This window comes from Venturia canescens, chromosome 5, assembly GCF_019457755.1.
Source record: "Venturia canescens isolate UGA chromosome 5, ASM1945775v1, whole genome shotgun sequence".
NCBI classification, from domain to species: Eukaryota; Metazoa; Arthropoda; class Insecta; order Hymenoptera; family Ichneumonidae; genus Venturia; species Venturia canescens.
Genome location: NC_057425.1, coordinates 12083662 through 12102317, shown reverse-complemented (window position 1 = coordinate 12102317; position 18656 = coordinate 12083662). Strand labels below are relative to the sequence as shown.

General features: G+C 40.5%; 1 protein-coding gene across 2 annotated transcripts in view; it reads left to right on the top strand.

Annotated features, from left to right (window-relative positions):
• The first annotated feature begins 9073 nt into the window (after nucleotides 1-9073).
• Nucleotides 9074-18656, top strand: part of Drip (aquaporin homolog protein drip) — a 39378-nt gene continuing 29795 nt past the window's right edge. The window contains exons 1-2 of one of the 2 annotated variants that reach the window (XM_043420771.1): nucleotides 9074-9375; nucleotides 11319-11433. In XM_043420771.1, coding sequence (XP_043276706.1) covers nucleotides 9241-9375; nucleotides 11319-11433 — 250 coding nt within the window. In that variant the 5' untranslated portion in view covers nucleotides 9074-9240. Of the gene's footprint in view, nucleotides 10581-11318; nucleotides 11434-18656 lie in introns of both variants that reach the window. The other variant, XM_043420772.1, reaches the window with a different exon arrangement.

Sequence of the window (18656 nt, the reverse complement as noted above, 5' to 3'; positions counted from 1 at the left end):
AGTCGCTGAAACGGGATTAAAAATGTGAGTAAACTCGACGTGAACCGTGTCGATAGAAAATTACCTCGTTCATTAAGGGCTCGTGTGCACTTGTGATGGGCCGGAAAATGGAAAATTTTTTTAACGTGATTATCTGAAAATCGACTTTTTGGAAAAAACCTTTGCAGTGGACACGATTACTGAAAAACTACTAATCCGATCCATACCAAATTAATACCACTTATTCATTATAATAGTAGCTTGGGTCTGGACGAAGGATTTCGTATTTTGTTGGAAAAAAAATTGTAGCAAATAAACCGAAAATTAAGCACCTCCAAAAATGAATTTTTTGTTAAAACTGTCGCCATTTTTTTTTAAATCAACATTTTTACAAATCCTTCGTCCAGGCCCGAGCTATTATTATAATAAATAAGTGGTATAAATTTGGTATGGATCGGATTAATACTTTTTTAGTTATCAGATCCACCGGAACTGATGCTCAAAAAAAAGTGCTGCTAGAATTCAGCTGGAGTTGCGCCATTTCGAGAAATTTTTTGATCAAAAAAATTGTGCAAGTACACGAACATATGCACTAATGAACATCGTTCACAGTTTTTCAATAAACATTTATTTTCTTGTCGAAAAAAATCAAGAAAATCACGTTTTTTCGGCCGCTGCGAGTGTCTGTAAGACCTTAATCAGTGCAGAATTCTTCGAGCCACGCACCTTCCTCCCACAATATTTGATCATACAGTAGGAAAGCCTGCGGTCGAGAATTTGGGTCACGATTACATATCGTGACGACGATAAAAGAGCGAAAAAAAAGGCTAATTATTCCTCCTTTACCGGGCCGGAAGTGGGGGCCAATTTGAGCAGACTAAAAACCGACGAAAAAAACTGCACTCGCTTTCCCAAAAATGTAGTGACTCGAACTTGGAAATTCCTGATCGACAAACGAAAAATTCGGCTTTCGAAATACATCGTGAAGCTGGAGACTGAGTGAAGCTTGGAACGAAGCTCAGAGAACAATCGTTGTTGAAAAAAATGCGTTTACGTCCTGCATAAATATGTCATAATCGGAGTTAACATGACGCAGTTAAAATCCTGGTTCTACTTGATCGAACCCAGAGATTGGAAAATTCTAACAGTTTTTACTGTCGTGTGACGATCGCTATGTGAGAGGAAAATGAAAATCGAAGGATACAATTAGCTATGAAAAGGAGCACAGAACATCGAGCACTTTTATCAGATTAATCGCGTCCACCTCGATTAGATAAAACGTGCTCTCTGCTAAATATATTAACCTTTACAACAGCAAAGATAACCGCGCATTGAATTGCGTCGATCGTCGCTTAAAAAACGGAAAATAACGCTGCAAAGCTCAGAATATTGATTTCTCAGATCGTTTATGATTTTCTAGCTAACGACTCGCTCCTCCTCTCCAGCACGAAGGCGTGACACATCCTCGTTATTGCTAACAATAAGATACACGATGAATATCAGAGTGAATCATGAAATTTCTTAGTTATTTTGTTGTTTGCGTTGCGCATCTCGCTAATTTACAATCGCAGGCAATAGCATCGACTCTGACAGAGACGCAAAGCTGCAAATCGTGAAGAGCGCTACGTCCTCTCACGAAATAAGCAGCGAGCACATGCGAAGCCGTGCGAGCTGTGTTCGATCAGCTCAAACGTGTTTTTTGCTCTCCCAATCGTAATTCCCATCGTCTAGGTGGTCTGCCAAATGTCTCATTCGATTCGTCCGGACTGAAGACATTGATAAATAGACCACGAAAATTGTAACTGCGTTCGATCATACAGATTTGAAGAGCAGCGAGCGCTCTCTTGTCGATATGAAAAAGAAAAGCAGCCGCCTATCGAGCGGCACGAACATCAGAAGCGAGTGCTCCGAGAGCAGCTTTTTTTCGGAGTAAAAAAAGCTCCGGGTCCGTCTGTTAATCGTCTTTGGGATCTGCGAGCGGCGACGATGCAGTTGCGGCGAAGGGGGAAAGTCACTTCTCCCTGGCGAAGAACTGAATTTTTTTTTCGATTGAAAATTTGCCGAAATTCCGAAATAATTAAATTGAAATTCGTAGGAAATGGACGACGCTGTTGGACGCTTGAAATCCCGCGTGGAGTCGAGAACCCATGAAGAGAGCCGCTGCGCCAGAGGTCGTTATTCAACGAGGACACGCGATGATGTTTCGTAAATTGTTATCGCGAGACCATAAATTCTTGGGTCTTCATTTTACAAGCATTCTTTTACAATTAAAGAGAAAAAGGTTCAAGGTCAGTACAAACAAGGGCGAAGCATCGGTCGCGGTGATGAAATATCGATGTGGTGGTCGCACTGCAGGCAAAACATGTGTCACAACTATTATCTCTACCTGGCAAAAAAGTGAGCGGCTTTGTCACTTAATTAAGCATAATCGATCGTCGTTTCGTGGCGCAGCGTGCTGCTCCCGTCTTCGCGTGATCCGACGTTTTTTCCATTTTTTATTCTTCATTGCTGACTGATTCTGGGGCGGGTATTAATAGGGAATTGAAGTTTGTTCGAGCGACCCAACGATTTTTCGTTCCAAAACATTTCGGTACGTTTTGGAATCGAGTTCCCTTCGATTATTAACTGACCGCGATGAGCTCTTCCCAACGAGACCGTCGTCAGCACATCGATCGCGACGAATCCCTGACTCGAGAGCGGTACCCAAAGTCCTCGATTGATCGAACGAGCGAGAAGGAACGACGGTAATTTCTGCATCGCAAATCGTTACGTTATAACAGCCCTCGCGAGGAGCAGGAACGCCAGTAAAACTTGGCTCTTTTATCCACTGTCTCTCGGCGCGTTGTTGCTGACCTCGGCATATGCTAATTGTCGTGGCTTTATCTGCACGCGAGTTTCCCATTGCCTGTCCAACACCCCGAAGCCTTTGTGCAAGCTGTTCCGAGTGCAGAGGGCTACTAGTCCAGTTATTGACGATCTTCCACTGCGAACGTTCGACTCTCCCTGGCAGCGGAGCTTGTCCACGAAAAACACGACGATGTCAACAGCTGTTAGCGTTTTTTCACTTCCTTCAAATCTGCCAATCACTGTCGTCGTCCCCAATCCGACATGAACATTTATTGTTGTCGGGAAAGAAGGCGTGAACGACGTAACTTCGATCCGTTCCATCGTGTAAGTTACAAATGATTGAAATGCGGCTTGCAATTTGATGGATCGGCGAGCGACGTTCTTTGTGGATCCTCCATGAATTTCGGACTCGCTTAAAGAGTTTCGGTAGACGTTAATAAATGTTAAGAAATTTACCAAATTTCGGGATAACGTTCTTCGACGTAAGGTGCAAAAGCGCTGTTTTTTCTTCATTCTCTTCTGCATGATTATCGAGTAATTAAGCATTAAAGCAGAGTTCTTATACCCGAAATGTGTACTCACATGTATTGAAACGCTGCGTGCTTATACGCCTGATCTTTCGTGTTTCATTACTCGATTACTGTGCAGAAGAAAAATCTTTTAAAAATATCTATCGTCGAGTTTGCCGTTAAGGTATTCCTTTCGCAGGGCCGTCGTTTTTGGTGTCGCAAACTAAGGCACTCCAAATTTGGACTGATTCCTAACTTCCGGGAGGTCGCTGTTATATGGGAAAAGCTTCTGCTTCTGCTATTTTTCCTTCGATAACCCTTTATTTTTATCGTCGCTATGGATTCCTTGGATTTTTTTCTATCCGTGAGATAGTTTTTATCGGGAATTTAGAGATATTCAGTGTATAAATTATTATTGTATAGAAATGTGGTGATAATGGATTCTCCATAAGCTCCCGTAGAAATATTACGATTTTTGGCATTTTAAGGAGTTTCGGTACAAAAGTCAAAATATTAAGAAATTGATCAAATTTGGTGATAACATCAAGTGCGAAAACACAAATTTTTTCAAAATTTTCTTCTACTTAGTTATCGAGTAATTACGCATTAAAGCAGATTTCTTATGCCCGGAATGTATACCTATATATATGGAAACGCTATGCTTATACACGTAAACTTTAGTGATCAATTACTCGATAACTGATGACGCTGAAGTTTCCAACGTTGGAGTCCAACGAAATGATCTAAAAAACTGTCCAATAATTCCAGTAATTCTCCAATTTATTTCCAGTCGAATTTGTACTTTGTATTTTTTCAATCTACACAATTATGATTCGTGAAATAAAAAACTGATGGATAAATCATTTTATTTTCATTCATTTCGTTGGACTCCAACGTTGGAAACTTCAGCGTCGTGATAACTGTGTAGAAGAAAAATCTTAAAAAATTTGTATTGTCAAATTTGGCACTAAAGAATATGTTCACCAAATTTTATAAAATTCTAAACTTTTTGAAATTTTTTATGTTTTTAGCATGGTTTAGCATGGCAACATTGTATCGCCTGTACCGAAACTCCTTAATTCTTCATTAAATGGTCGATAACCTGACCTGAAATTTCGCTAATCTATTCGGATGCGGTTGTACTTTACTGTAAATTAATATCAATTTTTTGTAGAGATTTCGGGTTCGTGAAAGGAATACCTTAAAGAATATGATCACGAAATTTCATAAAATTCTGAACTGTTAAAAATTTTTTGTCCTCAAGGAGGGTGGATCGCGACGTTAAAAATATTAATAATTTCAAAACGATAAGAATTTGATAAAATTTGGTGAATGTTTTCTTCAAAAATATATAAGACAATGTACATTTTTTACATTTTCCTACCACATAGCTCTCCAGTAATAAAACACTAAAGTTCACGTGTATAAGCACAGAGTTTACATACACACAGTTATACATCTCGTGCATAAGAAATTCGATTCGACGCTCAATTATTCGATAACCGCGTGGTAAAAAAATTTGAAAAAATTGTATTTGTATGTTTGATGCCAAAGAATGTTATCACCAAATTTTATAAAATTCTGATTATTTCGATTCCGTGATCCACCCTCCTGAACATGGCTTAAATTCCTTAACGTCGTTTTTTTTTACTGAAACGAGTGCGAAGACATTCGTAAATGGGTAGAGCGAGATCGAGGATCGACAGCGACGTTGTACGGGTCGCCCGGCTCAGGGGCCGTCGGGCGTCGATCGCCCCTGTTTTTGGAACAGTTCCGTGTCGGTTTCGATTTTCCTTCCATTTCCGGGAGTTCCTCGTGAAAAAATGGCGGGAGAATTTCCCGAAAATTGGTCCCATCGTCGAGTGCGTTCGTTCTGAATCACTCGGTATATTCGACTCGAACGGTATTCGATTATAGCACTTTGTCCAGGGGATGAGTGCATGTTCCGCTCCGGTCGACGGACGGAGAGTAAAGAGAAGAGGAAAAAATCCCCTGTTTTACACTCGCTCGCGTATCCTTGACCCAATAAATCCCCCTCCCTTGCGACCAAGGACGTCAGGGATTCTGTGATGATAGCGACGTTTTTACTGTTTTTTTATACGCTTTTTTCTCCACTGTTGAATCCCCCGTTTTCTCGTATTCGCATGTTTTTTATGTCCACGTTTTATGCCCCTGCGTTTAACCGTGGTGCGTGTGAGGTTTAAAGAAATACTTTTATCTTTTGTGAGAAACGTTGAAAATCTCGGCTGCGTACACAGCAAAAGTTGTTATTTCATGCGCGACCCTTTTTCAGGTGGCCTTCCAAAAGTTTGCCACTTCAATTTTTGCTTCGTTTTTATCACGATGTCGCTCGCTGTTAGGGAAACATTCATGAAAAATGACATTGGGGCAACGTTGGAGTCCAAAGAAATAAACGAAAAACAAAAACAAAAACATTTGTAATTAGCCCATTTTTTTTCCATCCCTAAATTGCTATTCGTAGTTTTTCAATCCTCACAAATTGAGGCGGGAAACAAAAAATTGGAGAATCACAAAAGTTTTTGTCGTTCGTCTCGTTGAACTTTGACGTTGCAAACTTCAGTGCTGTCCACTTCAATGCTGTGAGCAAAGTATTGAAGGTCCTTAAAAAATAATGATAATTATTGCGATTTTGCTATTCGCGTGAATCGCTTCTCGCTCAAACGTACGGCGAAATTGTTTTTTTCTTCTTATTTTATTTAATAATTTCGAAGAACTGTATTACGTAAGACGATGTCCGAGCAGCGAGAGTGCGCGGAAGAAAAAATGGGTTAACCATGAGTCGGAGTGTAGAGTTGAATACGAAATTCAAATGCGGGAGTCCCAGGGCCTCTTTCCTACGATCTTCTCTGTTTTTCGTCAAACATAATCCAAGTCGACGGTGCGAACGTTTACTCGAGCCAAATGCAGACACTTATCACGCTTCCGATCTCTTCGCAAGCTTAATGAAGACGCAGAGAGACCGAGTGACCGTGATTTGCGCTGAGAAGTTTCACGCTGCGCAATATTCCGTATTTCAATAATAACAAACGTCACTAACTCGCGGATGTAGCAGTTTGAAACTTTTGTTTCGCTCGGAATAGACGATTTCCGGAAACGCGGTGAACTCTGTATTCTGGCATCGTCGGGTAACCCACTCGGCCAAGGCTTCTCTCAGGTAGAATAAACTTTGTACGCTCGTCAGAGCGTGTAATCTCGTTGTGGAAAATGAAAATGTTCTCGTAACGTGGGACGTCCAGTCGGCTAATCAGAAAATAATAATTATTAACCGACTCTCGGAAGCTCTCCCGCTTCGCCTTCCGCGCTGTAGACTCACGAGCGCATCGCACACGAGCGGAAACAGCGAGCTGAAATGGTTAGTCATGAAAAACCTGCATCGTGCACGACGAGGATGAATTTTTTATATTTCAACTATCGATCGATCTCACTAAAATGCAACGCTTTCAAATTTCCGGTGCAAAATACTTCGCCGCCGTACCCCGCTCGTTATTGCTCTTCTATTATTAAAACGTCTGTGCTTCCAAGTCTTTCAACTGCCGAGAAATTCCATATTTTCATATATAAACTTCGCCCGCAGACAAGGGATGGAAGATTGATCGGTAAATGCTCGGAAAATACACCGACATCGGGACTTTGTCGTCGACTACGTCATCCGAACACGCAGACACAGAGCCCGTTACAAACTGTCACGCATTCTTGAAGCCTCAGCCACATAGAATTGTGGCGAACGTAATGATAAATTTTTAAATTCGTATGGAACATAAACTTACAAGGGATCTTGAGCTTTCATCGAATTCTAATGAAACTTTAGTGAAATGAGATTTCAGCGTTTGTTTTTCAGTATTTTTAATCGTATTACGAAACTTTAGCTACAGATACGCACAATGGAATTGAGTTTCAGAACAAAACTATTTTTTGTCGTTCAGCAAAGTACACAAATTTTTCAGAATGTGTTTGCCATCATATTTTATCACCGTTTGCGCCATTTTTATGTGAAAAGACGAAGAGATATAATAAAAAAAATCCAGTGTCAAGGTCAACTCGACGACAAGAATTGCGACAAAAACACGATCCTGGCGAAGAGTGAGTTCGTCACGCGCTAGATTCAATGATTGTTCGAACGCCAGCACACCATCGACTCCTCTAACCACCTAGTCTTCTTGGTCTATTCAACGAAGGTGGTAGTAACAGTGACAGTTCGAGAAAGAACTGTCACCCTCGCCGCAGCTGAGCCAGGTAATCGGGCAGCTTTTCGTAATTCGAATCTTTCGTAATTGGAACGTTTCTTATACTCAAATTATACTTTATTGAAGGATATTTATAAAAACGACATTTTGAATTTAGTTTTATCGCGTTCAACGTTGATGGCCAAGCTGGACCATTTCATTTTTGAGAAAAAAGCATTCCTGATATCCAATTAACTACTTTTATTTTCTTTTTTGTTGTAATGATTTGCGATTGGCAATTTTCTGGTTTCTTCTTATCTGTGTACATTCAAAAGAATGTTTTATCGACCCTAAAATAAGCTGTCACGTCCAAAGTCATTTGGACTGTGACTCGATTATTGAATGACTAATCGTATTGGAAGCGATAACGCATAGTCGTATGATATTTAAGGTAGGTCATGCCCGAAGGATCGTATTTTATGGGTGTCTAAACTGGATCGATTTTTACTCCCTAATTAAAGATATAATCACTTTAAATTAATGTCAGAGTTATTCATTCGAAATCGTAAATACATTTATTCAACTTGTGTTTTGGCGAATGAATTATATTAAAAATCGCATTGAGAGCGCAAAGGGAAATGGATCAAGAAAAAAGTATCAATAAACAGAAAGCCAAGAAGAAACATATTGCGGAAATAAGCAAATTTGAGGTTACGAGTGCTCATTAAAAATTTCGTTCAATCTTTAAATATATCTTTGTTACTGGTGAGACAGTCGCCTCGATTTTTTTCCCAAACCTTCATTATATACTTTATTGTTATTGTCTGCGTTTTTCATAAACTTCGTAAAAAGCGTTCATTTTTTATAAGGTAAGAATAAACGATTTTTCACGCATAGTCTCGATGGCCCTGTGTATTTTTCTTCATATTTAAGCGCGTTCCTTAAATGAGACGAACCCTTTAAAATTTGAAACGCGTGTGAGTCGACTACCACTTAAATTCTGAGTAAATTTCAAGCCTTTCTTAAGAAAATCGTTTCGTGCATGAACTACCTTAAACAATCGTTCGGTCATAAGTTATTTTTTAAAAAAAATGAGTTTTCGAGCTAACGTTGTTTCCAAGTGATGAATAAAGAGGCTCGTGAGGCGACCTCGCCCTGAAAATAAAGCACAAAAGCCCCAAAATCTGATCCGTGATTAAATTAGAATCGATTATTCTTATCACTAAAGAAAAATCTATCCGCTGTTTCTGCGGATACTCGTGCACGATCGGAGTCAACTTCCACGGAGGAGAAGTTAGCTGGGGTTGGTCAGCGCTCCGGGTTCGTTAGTGTACGTGCATATACAAAAGCTGCTTCGCTCCGGCCATTTTTCTACACATTAAAAGCAGCGAAGAGAAGATTGTTAGTCTCTCGTATGCGCGCGCGTGTGTGTGTGCGTGTGTGTGTGTGTCCGTGATTTAGAAAGAGTAGTGGGGACGCTCGAGGTTCGAAGGGGATGAAAAGGTTGTCCGAGAGTCCGCAGCTAACGTGCCGAGTAACGATAACCGACCCTCCTCGAACATGATTACATACACATCGAACCCGAACGTTGAAAAAGGCTTAGAAAAGCCAACGAGCCCACTGGCTCAAGCCCTTTTTCTTTCTTCACTATTTATACCCATAAACACCATTATTTCTGGATAAAAAGTGTGCAGAAGCTTGTACAACAGTGTTGGAGCTTGATGCTCAGGGGGATGCCGCCTGATCCGGTAAGAAGAGCAGCAGTAGGACAGCGCCTGTACTATCTTCAGCTCTGGCGGGAGTTCGCCGCTTTACATACACGCTCCAACACCGCTAAACGTCCTGTGGCCTTCGCAGTGAGTCTCTCGTCACAATGCACACTTAATCCTCCACTCTTAACACGTCTCATCGCTCGCGAGATCTCGGATCAAGCGCTTTTTTACGTTTCTCTTTGTGTGTTATTTTTCGTTGTTGTTGTTTTTTCATTAATCGTCGTCATCCGTGTCGCGAATAATTGGCCCCCTCTCCGAGCTCCGTTGTGCCCAATTATTTCGAGACTCGCTAAACAAACGAGAGATTCTGGTCAAGGATAATAATAAAAAGAAAGGTAAACAAAATCGCAGTGACCCATATTGGCGGCAAATGCTGCACGCGTTATGTTTCGGGGAATCGAAAGGACGAAGAAACAGGCGAAAATTAACGGCCGAAATTAATATTCAGAAATAGACGAAATCGAAGGACGGACCCACGCCGACTGCGTGCATCGCGCCTCGACTTTCCTTCACCCAACAAGTACTTAACGCCATTTCGACAAGAACAAACCTCGCGAATATCCGGAGCGAGACGTCACAGCAAAAATGCTTATTTGGTGACGCACACGGTGCTGAAATCGATGGGAATTCAGATTTTTATAAACCAGCTCGTGCATTTTTATTATAACGAGTGGAGGATCTAAGACACGCCGCCGGAGTGATCCACCTCGGGAGTTTTGAAACAAAAAAGCGATTTCACCACACGGATTGACAGTGACGTTTCTTATCGTTTCTTTTCTCCTCGATTGACAGGGCATTTCTTATCCTCCTTTCTTGTCACGTCTTTTAGCCAAACGGCTAATTTATCAAGACTCATTGTATTAACGAGTGTGTCTCGTATTACGAGCGAACGAATAATTCGTCGCCTGGCCAATCGTTTCGTCGGCGGTTCAATTTATCGGATGTGACTATGCCGGGCAAGTGGAAGCGTCAAAGTGTAAGCGGAATTTGTGTTCATCACTAAACAGTGACTTCGTGCTGTGCATTCAAACGCTTTCGACTGAACGGTAACGGTTTAAGGATCAAAGTTATACGACGAACTTTATAAATAAGTAATGATTGCAGGTTCGAAAAAAGTTTCAGTGTCCGTACGTGTATGAAAGAACTTTTCGTCGATACAGCCTCTCTCGATAACAAATAATTAATCAGCTCCGCATTAATAATATTACATTCATTAATTGCATTACACTAATAACAATACATTAATAAACTTTTTAAAAATCGGGATGCCTGAACCCGCCGTTGCTGAGGTGAATTTCCTGAAATTTTAACCCTCAAATCCGTCACATTGTTCCTCATTTAAAGGCGGTCACTCCGTGCAGCAGCCGGATTTTTTGGGGTTTTTTCACGATGTTTTTGCGACTAGGAAAAGAATAACAGACTTTTGAAATTCGAATGGTTTATTCATTGGTATTTCAACTCTCTGATAGAATTTTTGAACTCCGATATGAAAATTTTGGATTTGCTTTGATTTGTAAAGCATTGACTATCGGCTGAAATGAAATCATACAGAAGTATGAAAAATTGAAGGATTGTTGCGGTATGAAACATTTTTGAAAATTGAAATCTCGTGTATCAAAGCACGAAAATCAGTGAATTTTTGAAAATTCTGCATGATTTTAGTTCAGGCACGATAGCCACTACTTTACAAATCAAAACGTTCTTTCGTATTCTCATCTCAGATTAACCAATCCCCCGCAATCGTGGAGACCACGGAGAAACATAAAGAGAGTTCAAAAATTTTATTATAGAGTTGAAATACCAATAAATAAACCCTCCAAATTTCAAAAGTCCGTTATTCTTTTCCTCGCCGCAAAAAAATCATGAAAAACCCCAGAAAATCCTGCTGCCACACGGCGTGACCCCTTAAACTAGTGAGAATGTTGACCTTTCAGCATGAAAATTATCATTTCGTGCACTCCTTTCGATGTAAGTTTGCAAGCAGCACAATATTTCTTCTAAATTTACATAGATTTTGACCTTTCAAGCATTCGACCAATCCGGACACGACGATGAACGTGGCTACGGTATTTCCCGTGAGTGAAGAGGAGGCTCGGAGACAGGCCGCAATCGCATCTGGGAGTGCACGTCAACGGATAACTCGTGAGTCTCTTTTTACTCAGTTTCAAGCCACGTCGCTCTTTCTCACATTATTCGTGTCAATATCTCAACTGCTCGGCTTGACCGGATGCATTCTCGATCTGTGTAAGTGCTAAGGGGTTAATCCGTCACTGCTCCGACAACCTTGTTGCTTAAGACCTTGAAAAACTAACGGGGAATTCGCACCGTTAAAATATCGCCCACGACAATTGAAAGAGCTTATCGAAATGAAGGTGAACATCGTTTTTCTGAAAAAGTGTTCGGCCGAGTAACGCAGGAGCATTTGCATGTCTGGAATTCAGGTGGAAATTAATCGTCGACGAATCTCGAAAGGTTTAAAAAAACACATATTTTCAGGATTCGTGTCTCATCGGATTAAAATTTGTCAAACTCATTTAGCGAAATCGGCTTTTTGCGAGGAACTACCGCACTCAAATAATCCGCCGCGTTAAGCTACTTTGATGAAGCCTTTGATAAGTTTCGTAGTCGCATCAGTTCACCCGAGTTTCTACATTTATACGAATAATCATTTCAAGGATTTCAGAAGCAATCTCCCCTCTTGATCGGCCTCGAATTTCCGGTAATAAAGACGTGAATCAGTGAGCCTGGATTCTCTTACGTATGCACGGCCACTCGCTTTTTGCTTATCATGTGCTTACGTGAATTTCCTACCTGTACTTTGCATGTAAACCAATTTTTTTCCAATCAAGAAAAACCCAAGAATCTTATGGCCGACGGGACGCTTTGTTTGTTTCATTTCACTGAGCATACTCCTTAATGAGGATGACACGAATTCGATTGTCGGATTAAGAGGAATGTAATCGCGAATTTTTCATACTGAACAATTAGTTCGAGCGAAATATATCGACGATTTCGTAACGAAAAAAAGTATTGTTTTTTTCTTTCCAAATTTGCAATTCCTGAGATAAAAATCTCTGGGAGAGACACTTCCTTGGAATAAAATAAATCACGTCACAGAGCAGTGCGACTAACTTCATCTGTTTATTCACAGTTTCATAATATAGCGAAACTGAAACTGCTGGAAAAAAACGGAATTGATGGAAAAAAATGTCTTCTGGGAAGTGTAGCGTCGCGCTGTAATCGCTTTTTGCGAACTGACAATCATTAAAAGATCTTCGCGCATCTTTGTTCTCGGTGGAATCTTTTACTAGGTAATTAGTCTGCGGCTCAAACGGATGGAGGAAAATTTAAGACCGATTCCCGAAAAACGATGATTCGCCGAATCATTTTCAAGCTCAAAAATCTCAGATTTTCGAATTCACGAATGTTTATTATCGTTTTTCCACCCTTTTAAAATTCATGTCTCGAACCGAGAAATCCTCACGAGTTGTGCTACCGACCGGGAGCGAGAAGGAGAGCGGTCGCTCATTCGCGCGCAGCTGCAACGTTTGCTCGATAGAAACCAGCACGTGTTTCGTTGCTCAAAGATTAAGAATTCCACTGGAGTTTAACGTTGCCACGATCTTCGTCCACAAAAGAGCCGAAGGCTCGTACCGAAATTTTTCGACCATTTTTCCGGGTGTTTCACCGAAGATGACTTTGATCTGGCATCACGAAGGTCCAATTTACCGAACGCGGAAATTCGTGAAACATGTTATTAAGTCCGTAAGCGAGTAATGAAACCGCGTGAATTGAAGGCGCACGAAACTCAACTCTCTGCGCCATCGACACGTTCCGTGCTGGATGGAGCCGCCTTTCTTTATCTGAAAATACAAAAGCAAAAAGTTTCCACGAGCCCCATAAATCAGGGAGCGAAGATTTTCAAAAATTTTCCAAAAAAAAGCTGCTTTCAGTCGAACCCATTAATTCCATGGGCTCGTATCAAGTCTCAAGAGGAAAGCGATTCAGATAATCCCGAAAATTAGTGAACTCGAGTCTCAATGAAAAAAGATGAACCTTCGTTCGACCCGCGAAGTAGATGAAACGTCATGTGCCAGGGATAGAAAAAAGCGCGAGCCTCGTGTGAACTCAGTTTGAAATTCAATGCGAAAAAACAATAACCACGAAGGTATTCCGTTCGTAGATACCTGGAATGCTGGACTTTCATATATATATAGAAATACATAGAGCGACACGCATCAAATGAATTCGCCTTTTTTCGTATTTATATCTCACATGAATACGTTCATGGCTCGGTAATTTTATCGCACAGTGGAGAATACTAACAAAGCTGAAGCTTGTGTTTGTACAGGTAGAAGATATGCCATTAACAATGGACTCGTGCATGCCTGCCACGTAGCCATTGCACCTGACCCTCCCCCCTGCCCCTGCGTCCGACGATAGTACTATTGTGTACGCGTAAACTACTCATCAATCACTTGTCTCGCTTCTTTTCACGGAAGTTACGCCAAATAAATGTAAAACATTCGTTCTGCGTCGTTAAAACTGTTTTTGTTTTATTTAGTTTTTTCTTCTTATTTCTGTTACGTTCCTCGTTGAATGCCTGTTTTTATGCATCACCGAACATTCCATTCGTTGTATCCAAACAATTAACTAATTAAGAAAACAACGAGGGGAATAAAAGGATTTTCGTGTCTGAGTATCATTCTGAATTACGTGGGTTTGGTCATAATTGAGGTATTATCGTCGAAGAGATTTCATCAATAAATTACTTCGGCAATTATAAGTTGATAGCGCAACAATGAACATCCAAAATGAAGGCTTTTGCTACGAACGCGTACCGGAAACTTCGGGTCTTGTTGGGAGAGTCGACGCGCTTGATTAAATGCCTTTTGAAGTAGATGAATTGTAGATTTTCTTCTAGACTTGTTCAATGTTTAACAAATATGAGTGTTGCTGACTTCGACACTGATTATGTGGGGCCTCTTCAGAATTACCCGAAAGTCGGTCCAAAAAATGAGATTCGTTCGGAAAATCGTTTAAGGAAAATCATGCTTCACTTGTGATTCAAAAAAGCAACTGAACTTTTTTGCTCTTTTCATGATAAAAAAAACGATTAAAATTTGTTCTCCCAATTATTAAAATTATGGGCAACTTAGTTGTTGAGATTGATCAATTTTTAATATTACGATAGCGGTTTAAATACTTTCGTAATTCAATCGTCAAGCAAAATGTGACAACAGCCATTTTTTATTTATATGCTTATGCACATCGATACTTTGAACCAACTGGCTCGTGGTGTTGTCAAACCTTCCACCGTTTGTGTCGTTATTACTCGTTGACCTGAAATCAGTGTTTTTCTTTTTTCATTCCCAAGTTATTTTAATCGGTAACAAGGCTTTCTCAATCGCTGACGTCTAAAAACATTATATTTTCTTATTCTCGTTTTTGACTCCTTAAAGTTGGGGGGGGATCCTATTTCATTAAAGCCAAATCGTCGCGCACAGGAAGTGTGATTTTCGTTAATTGTTTCCTCGACAACTAGATGGTAGATCCTACAATAATTCCGGGAATAAATGCACGCTGTATATTTCTAGCATATTTCCAAATGTCAACTCGTAAAGTTGGAATTTTCAATTTCTATTAGATTCGCGTGAACTTCCTTAATGGTTGGTTCGCAATCGTGCTTCGGCAAGTGGAATTTCAATGAAAAATTTGGCAAATAATTGACAATTTGGCGCTGAGAGTATCGCGTGTTCGTGATCGAGATTAAAACGTGTTAGGACGTTCCTGATTCGATGAACCATTATTAAGAGGATTCAGCATCTTCCGGGCAGCGTTCGTCATTCGCTGACGAATGAAGCTACTACTGAGTCCATCAAAATAAGTATTCATCGTGGCATATCTACAATCTAAAATCACGAATGAAAGTGACGAAATCACATTTTTATAAAAATTAAATAAATTTTAATTAAATTCCATTCTCACTGCAATATTTCGATCGAACCATGTCCAAAATCACTCATTAGTCATACTTTTGACATGGGACTTTGAAACTATAAATTGATTTCGAGGATTTTTGACGAGTTCGTAATAACAAGAAGATTTGATCAGCAGCTTTTATTGACAGCCAACGAAGCATGACTGACAATCGACTCAGGGATTAAGAGGAAGCCAGACATCAAAAGCCTCGAATTTCTTCCTCTGTGTGAAGCGATTCTCTAAAGATAACGAGCGAGTGCGAGAGGGTAACGGTCAACCGTTTTATCTGCTGTTTCTACACGTCACTCGAGGTTCACATACCGCTGACATTTTTCGTGTGCCACACACAAGCTTGTGTCATTAAGAGATAAGCATCAGCGTGTACGATTACTTTAATCGATTGTTATAGCAGGTGTGACACAGCAACAAGGAACAAGAAATTAACTATTGATAAAATCATTCTACTCGAATCACTAACGATTAACATGACTCTCACTCACGAGTGCATCGCACTCCGCTGCTTTATGACTGTTCACTATTTCTTCTCGCATTCATGGGGTTTTCAAAATTTGGGATTCTCATTGAAAGGCAAGCATCGAAACAAAACGAATTCCAAGCTTTCTTCGCTCGGATCGACTTTCGATATTTTTCACAAAATTTGATTTTTGTGGCATAAAACTGGGTCCAAGATTTTGAACTTTCGTTCAGGGGATTCAGCCGTAAAATTGCGGAATTTCGGAGTTCGAAACAAAAGCGTTTTTCTATTGAAGTTTTTGTAAAGTGCTTTTTCAAACGATGGAAATCCGATGGTGACGACGAAGCGATATTTGGTGTGCTCGATTCTAGTACTTCTAGCTGCTTTGATTAACGCTCGTGGGGCTCGATTCTCGTGTTAAGGTAGTTCGTGCCCGAAGCATCGTATTTCATGGGTGTCTAAATTGGGTCGATTTTTATTCCTTAATTAGACATTATCACTTTAAATTAATTTCAGAGTTGTTCATTCGAAATTGTAAACACATTTTTTCAACTTTTGGCAAATGAAATTACAAGCCGAATCGGGGATCCATCACTGACAGAATCCAAAATTTCATTCGTCCCTGGCGAAAATACTCATCGAATTTTTTATGTAAAAATGGATCAATGAGAAAGTATTAATAAAATGACAGAAGACTGTGACAGGAATGGGCCAAACCAAGAAGAAACAAAATGCATAAATAAGCAAATGTGAAATTATACGAGTGCTCATTACCAACGTTCAATTTTTAAAGTACGATATCTTTATTACCAGTAAGACAATCGTCTCGAATTTTTTCCCAAACCTTCATTATATACTTCATTTTTATGGTGTACTTTTTCATAAACTCCGTAAGAAGCGTTCATTAGTTAAATGGAAAGATGACCGATTTTTTACGCATAGTCCTTGAAAATCTGTGTATTTTTCTTCATATTTGAGCACGTTTATCTCAGTAACCAATAAGACGAACCCTTCAAAATTTGAAATGCGTGTCAGTCGACTACCCATTTAAACTCTGAGTAAATTTCAAGAATTTCTTGAGAAAATCGTTTCGTGCATGAGCTACCTTAATCGGCCTCTTTTTGCGAGTCGAGTATACGTGACGCGTTTGATGCAGTTGAATGGAGAGTGCAATAGAAATGCATCGAAGGGACGTGGAGTAACAATGATTGGTGCGGCTGCTAATTGATTTTTCGAGAGCGATTGAAGATTAGAGAGTAAAAATACGATTGAAACTCGATTTAACAATTTGATTTATTCACGTATTCACGTAGCAGAGAAAAAACAACGAAGACACCTTCATCAATCGTTTCATCCTGTTGGCCATGACTCGATAAAAATTCTGAAACAGCTGATACTCGTCACAGAGAAAATTCCGTGTTAGTCGATCGGAGGAATGTTGCTAATCGATTTTCCGAATGCTCTACTGACGAACCAGTTGGCTAGCGATTACCTTCCATCGAAATGTGACTTCGGGCGATACTGGCTCTTTGATAATGGACTCGAGATGCTTTCGATGTCGCGAGAAAACAAGCGATTTTTTCCCCGTGTCACGTTTTATTTATCAAATATCCTCTATGCGGGAGATTGGATCGCGAGTGCTGATTTTTTGCCTCGTTGGTAATGGAACTAATGGACACGCTTCTATGGGAGCTCGATAAGTATCGCGCGCGCATTGTGGTCTAAGATGAGGGATTTATTTCCATCCTAAATCACCGAGGAGCCCGATAAATTTCGATTAATTTGTGACTTCCTTTCCGAGTCTTCGCACAGCAGAAAAGCCAAACTTGAGATATGTTTTTTGAGATGTGCGAACAAAGAAATTTTCGCGTCGCAAAACGTTGAGACTTTCCTAGCGTCGAGTGACGTCAAAAACAACGAGATTAAATCGCGTTCAGGTGCAGGAAGCGATCATCAAATAGCGTGACGATAAATCGCCCCTCGAGCCGCGACTTTACTCGTTACCCGAGAAAATATACGTGCGCACCGTCCCTCGTGACGTTTCACAACGGAAACTTTTTCCCGACACGTTTTTTACGCGTCTGTTAGACTGCAATAATTCATGGGAATTGTTTTAGTCGTTCGACGATTTAATCGACCATTGATTGAGCGATTGACTCACAAGTGTGAGGCGATGCTTCTCCGTTTGTGCTATTCGAAATCACGATTCATCGTTCAATCATTCCCGGCTTTGAGGCTGAACGAAAAAATTGTTGTGGCGAACTACGGCTCGTTACAGGCCTTGCATTTTTATTGTTTCTATCGCCTCTGAAGATTTTCACAAGACACTCGTAAACGAGTCATCAAGGCCCCTGCTGGCTTGGTAAAAAAAAATTTTTCATTTTTTTCTATCACGGATTCTACGGAAAATCATTTAATTCGTGAATCCTGCGGATCGCAGTTTTTCTTCGCTGCGAAGACAGCATTTTTCGAAAGTTAAAATTCGAAATTTCGGACCCAAATGTCTTTCAATCGTTTTCGTACATTTTTTCATTCCCAGCTCCGTTTCTACGGCACGTTCCGTTTGTCTCTGGTAGAGTTTACATAACACCATGCACCTGCGACGCGATAACCTTAACCTTCCTCACAGCAACGCGAGCGTATGTACGAAACGACGGATCTCGCGATGCTCGTTGCAGCGTGCCGAGCTCTCGACGAGAGACTCGAGAGCTCGCGAGAGTGCCGGGGCAGCAGCACACTCCCCGAATCGCGTGCTCCTTTTTCCCCTCAATTTTCATTCCCACGAGCAGCAGCAATGAAAACACCAATTTTGCAGAAGCAGCTTATCGAGGAGCCTCGATAAATCATTTTTTCCGATTGAATTTTTATTGCAGCGCTCTTTACGAGCTCTCCCGCCCGATTTGAGGTA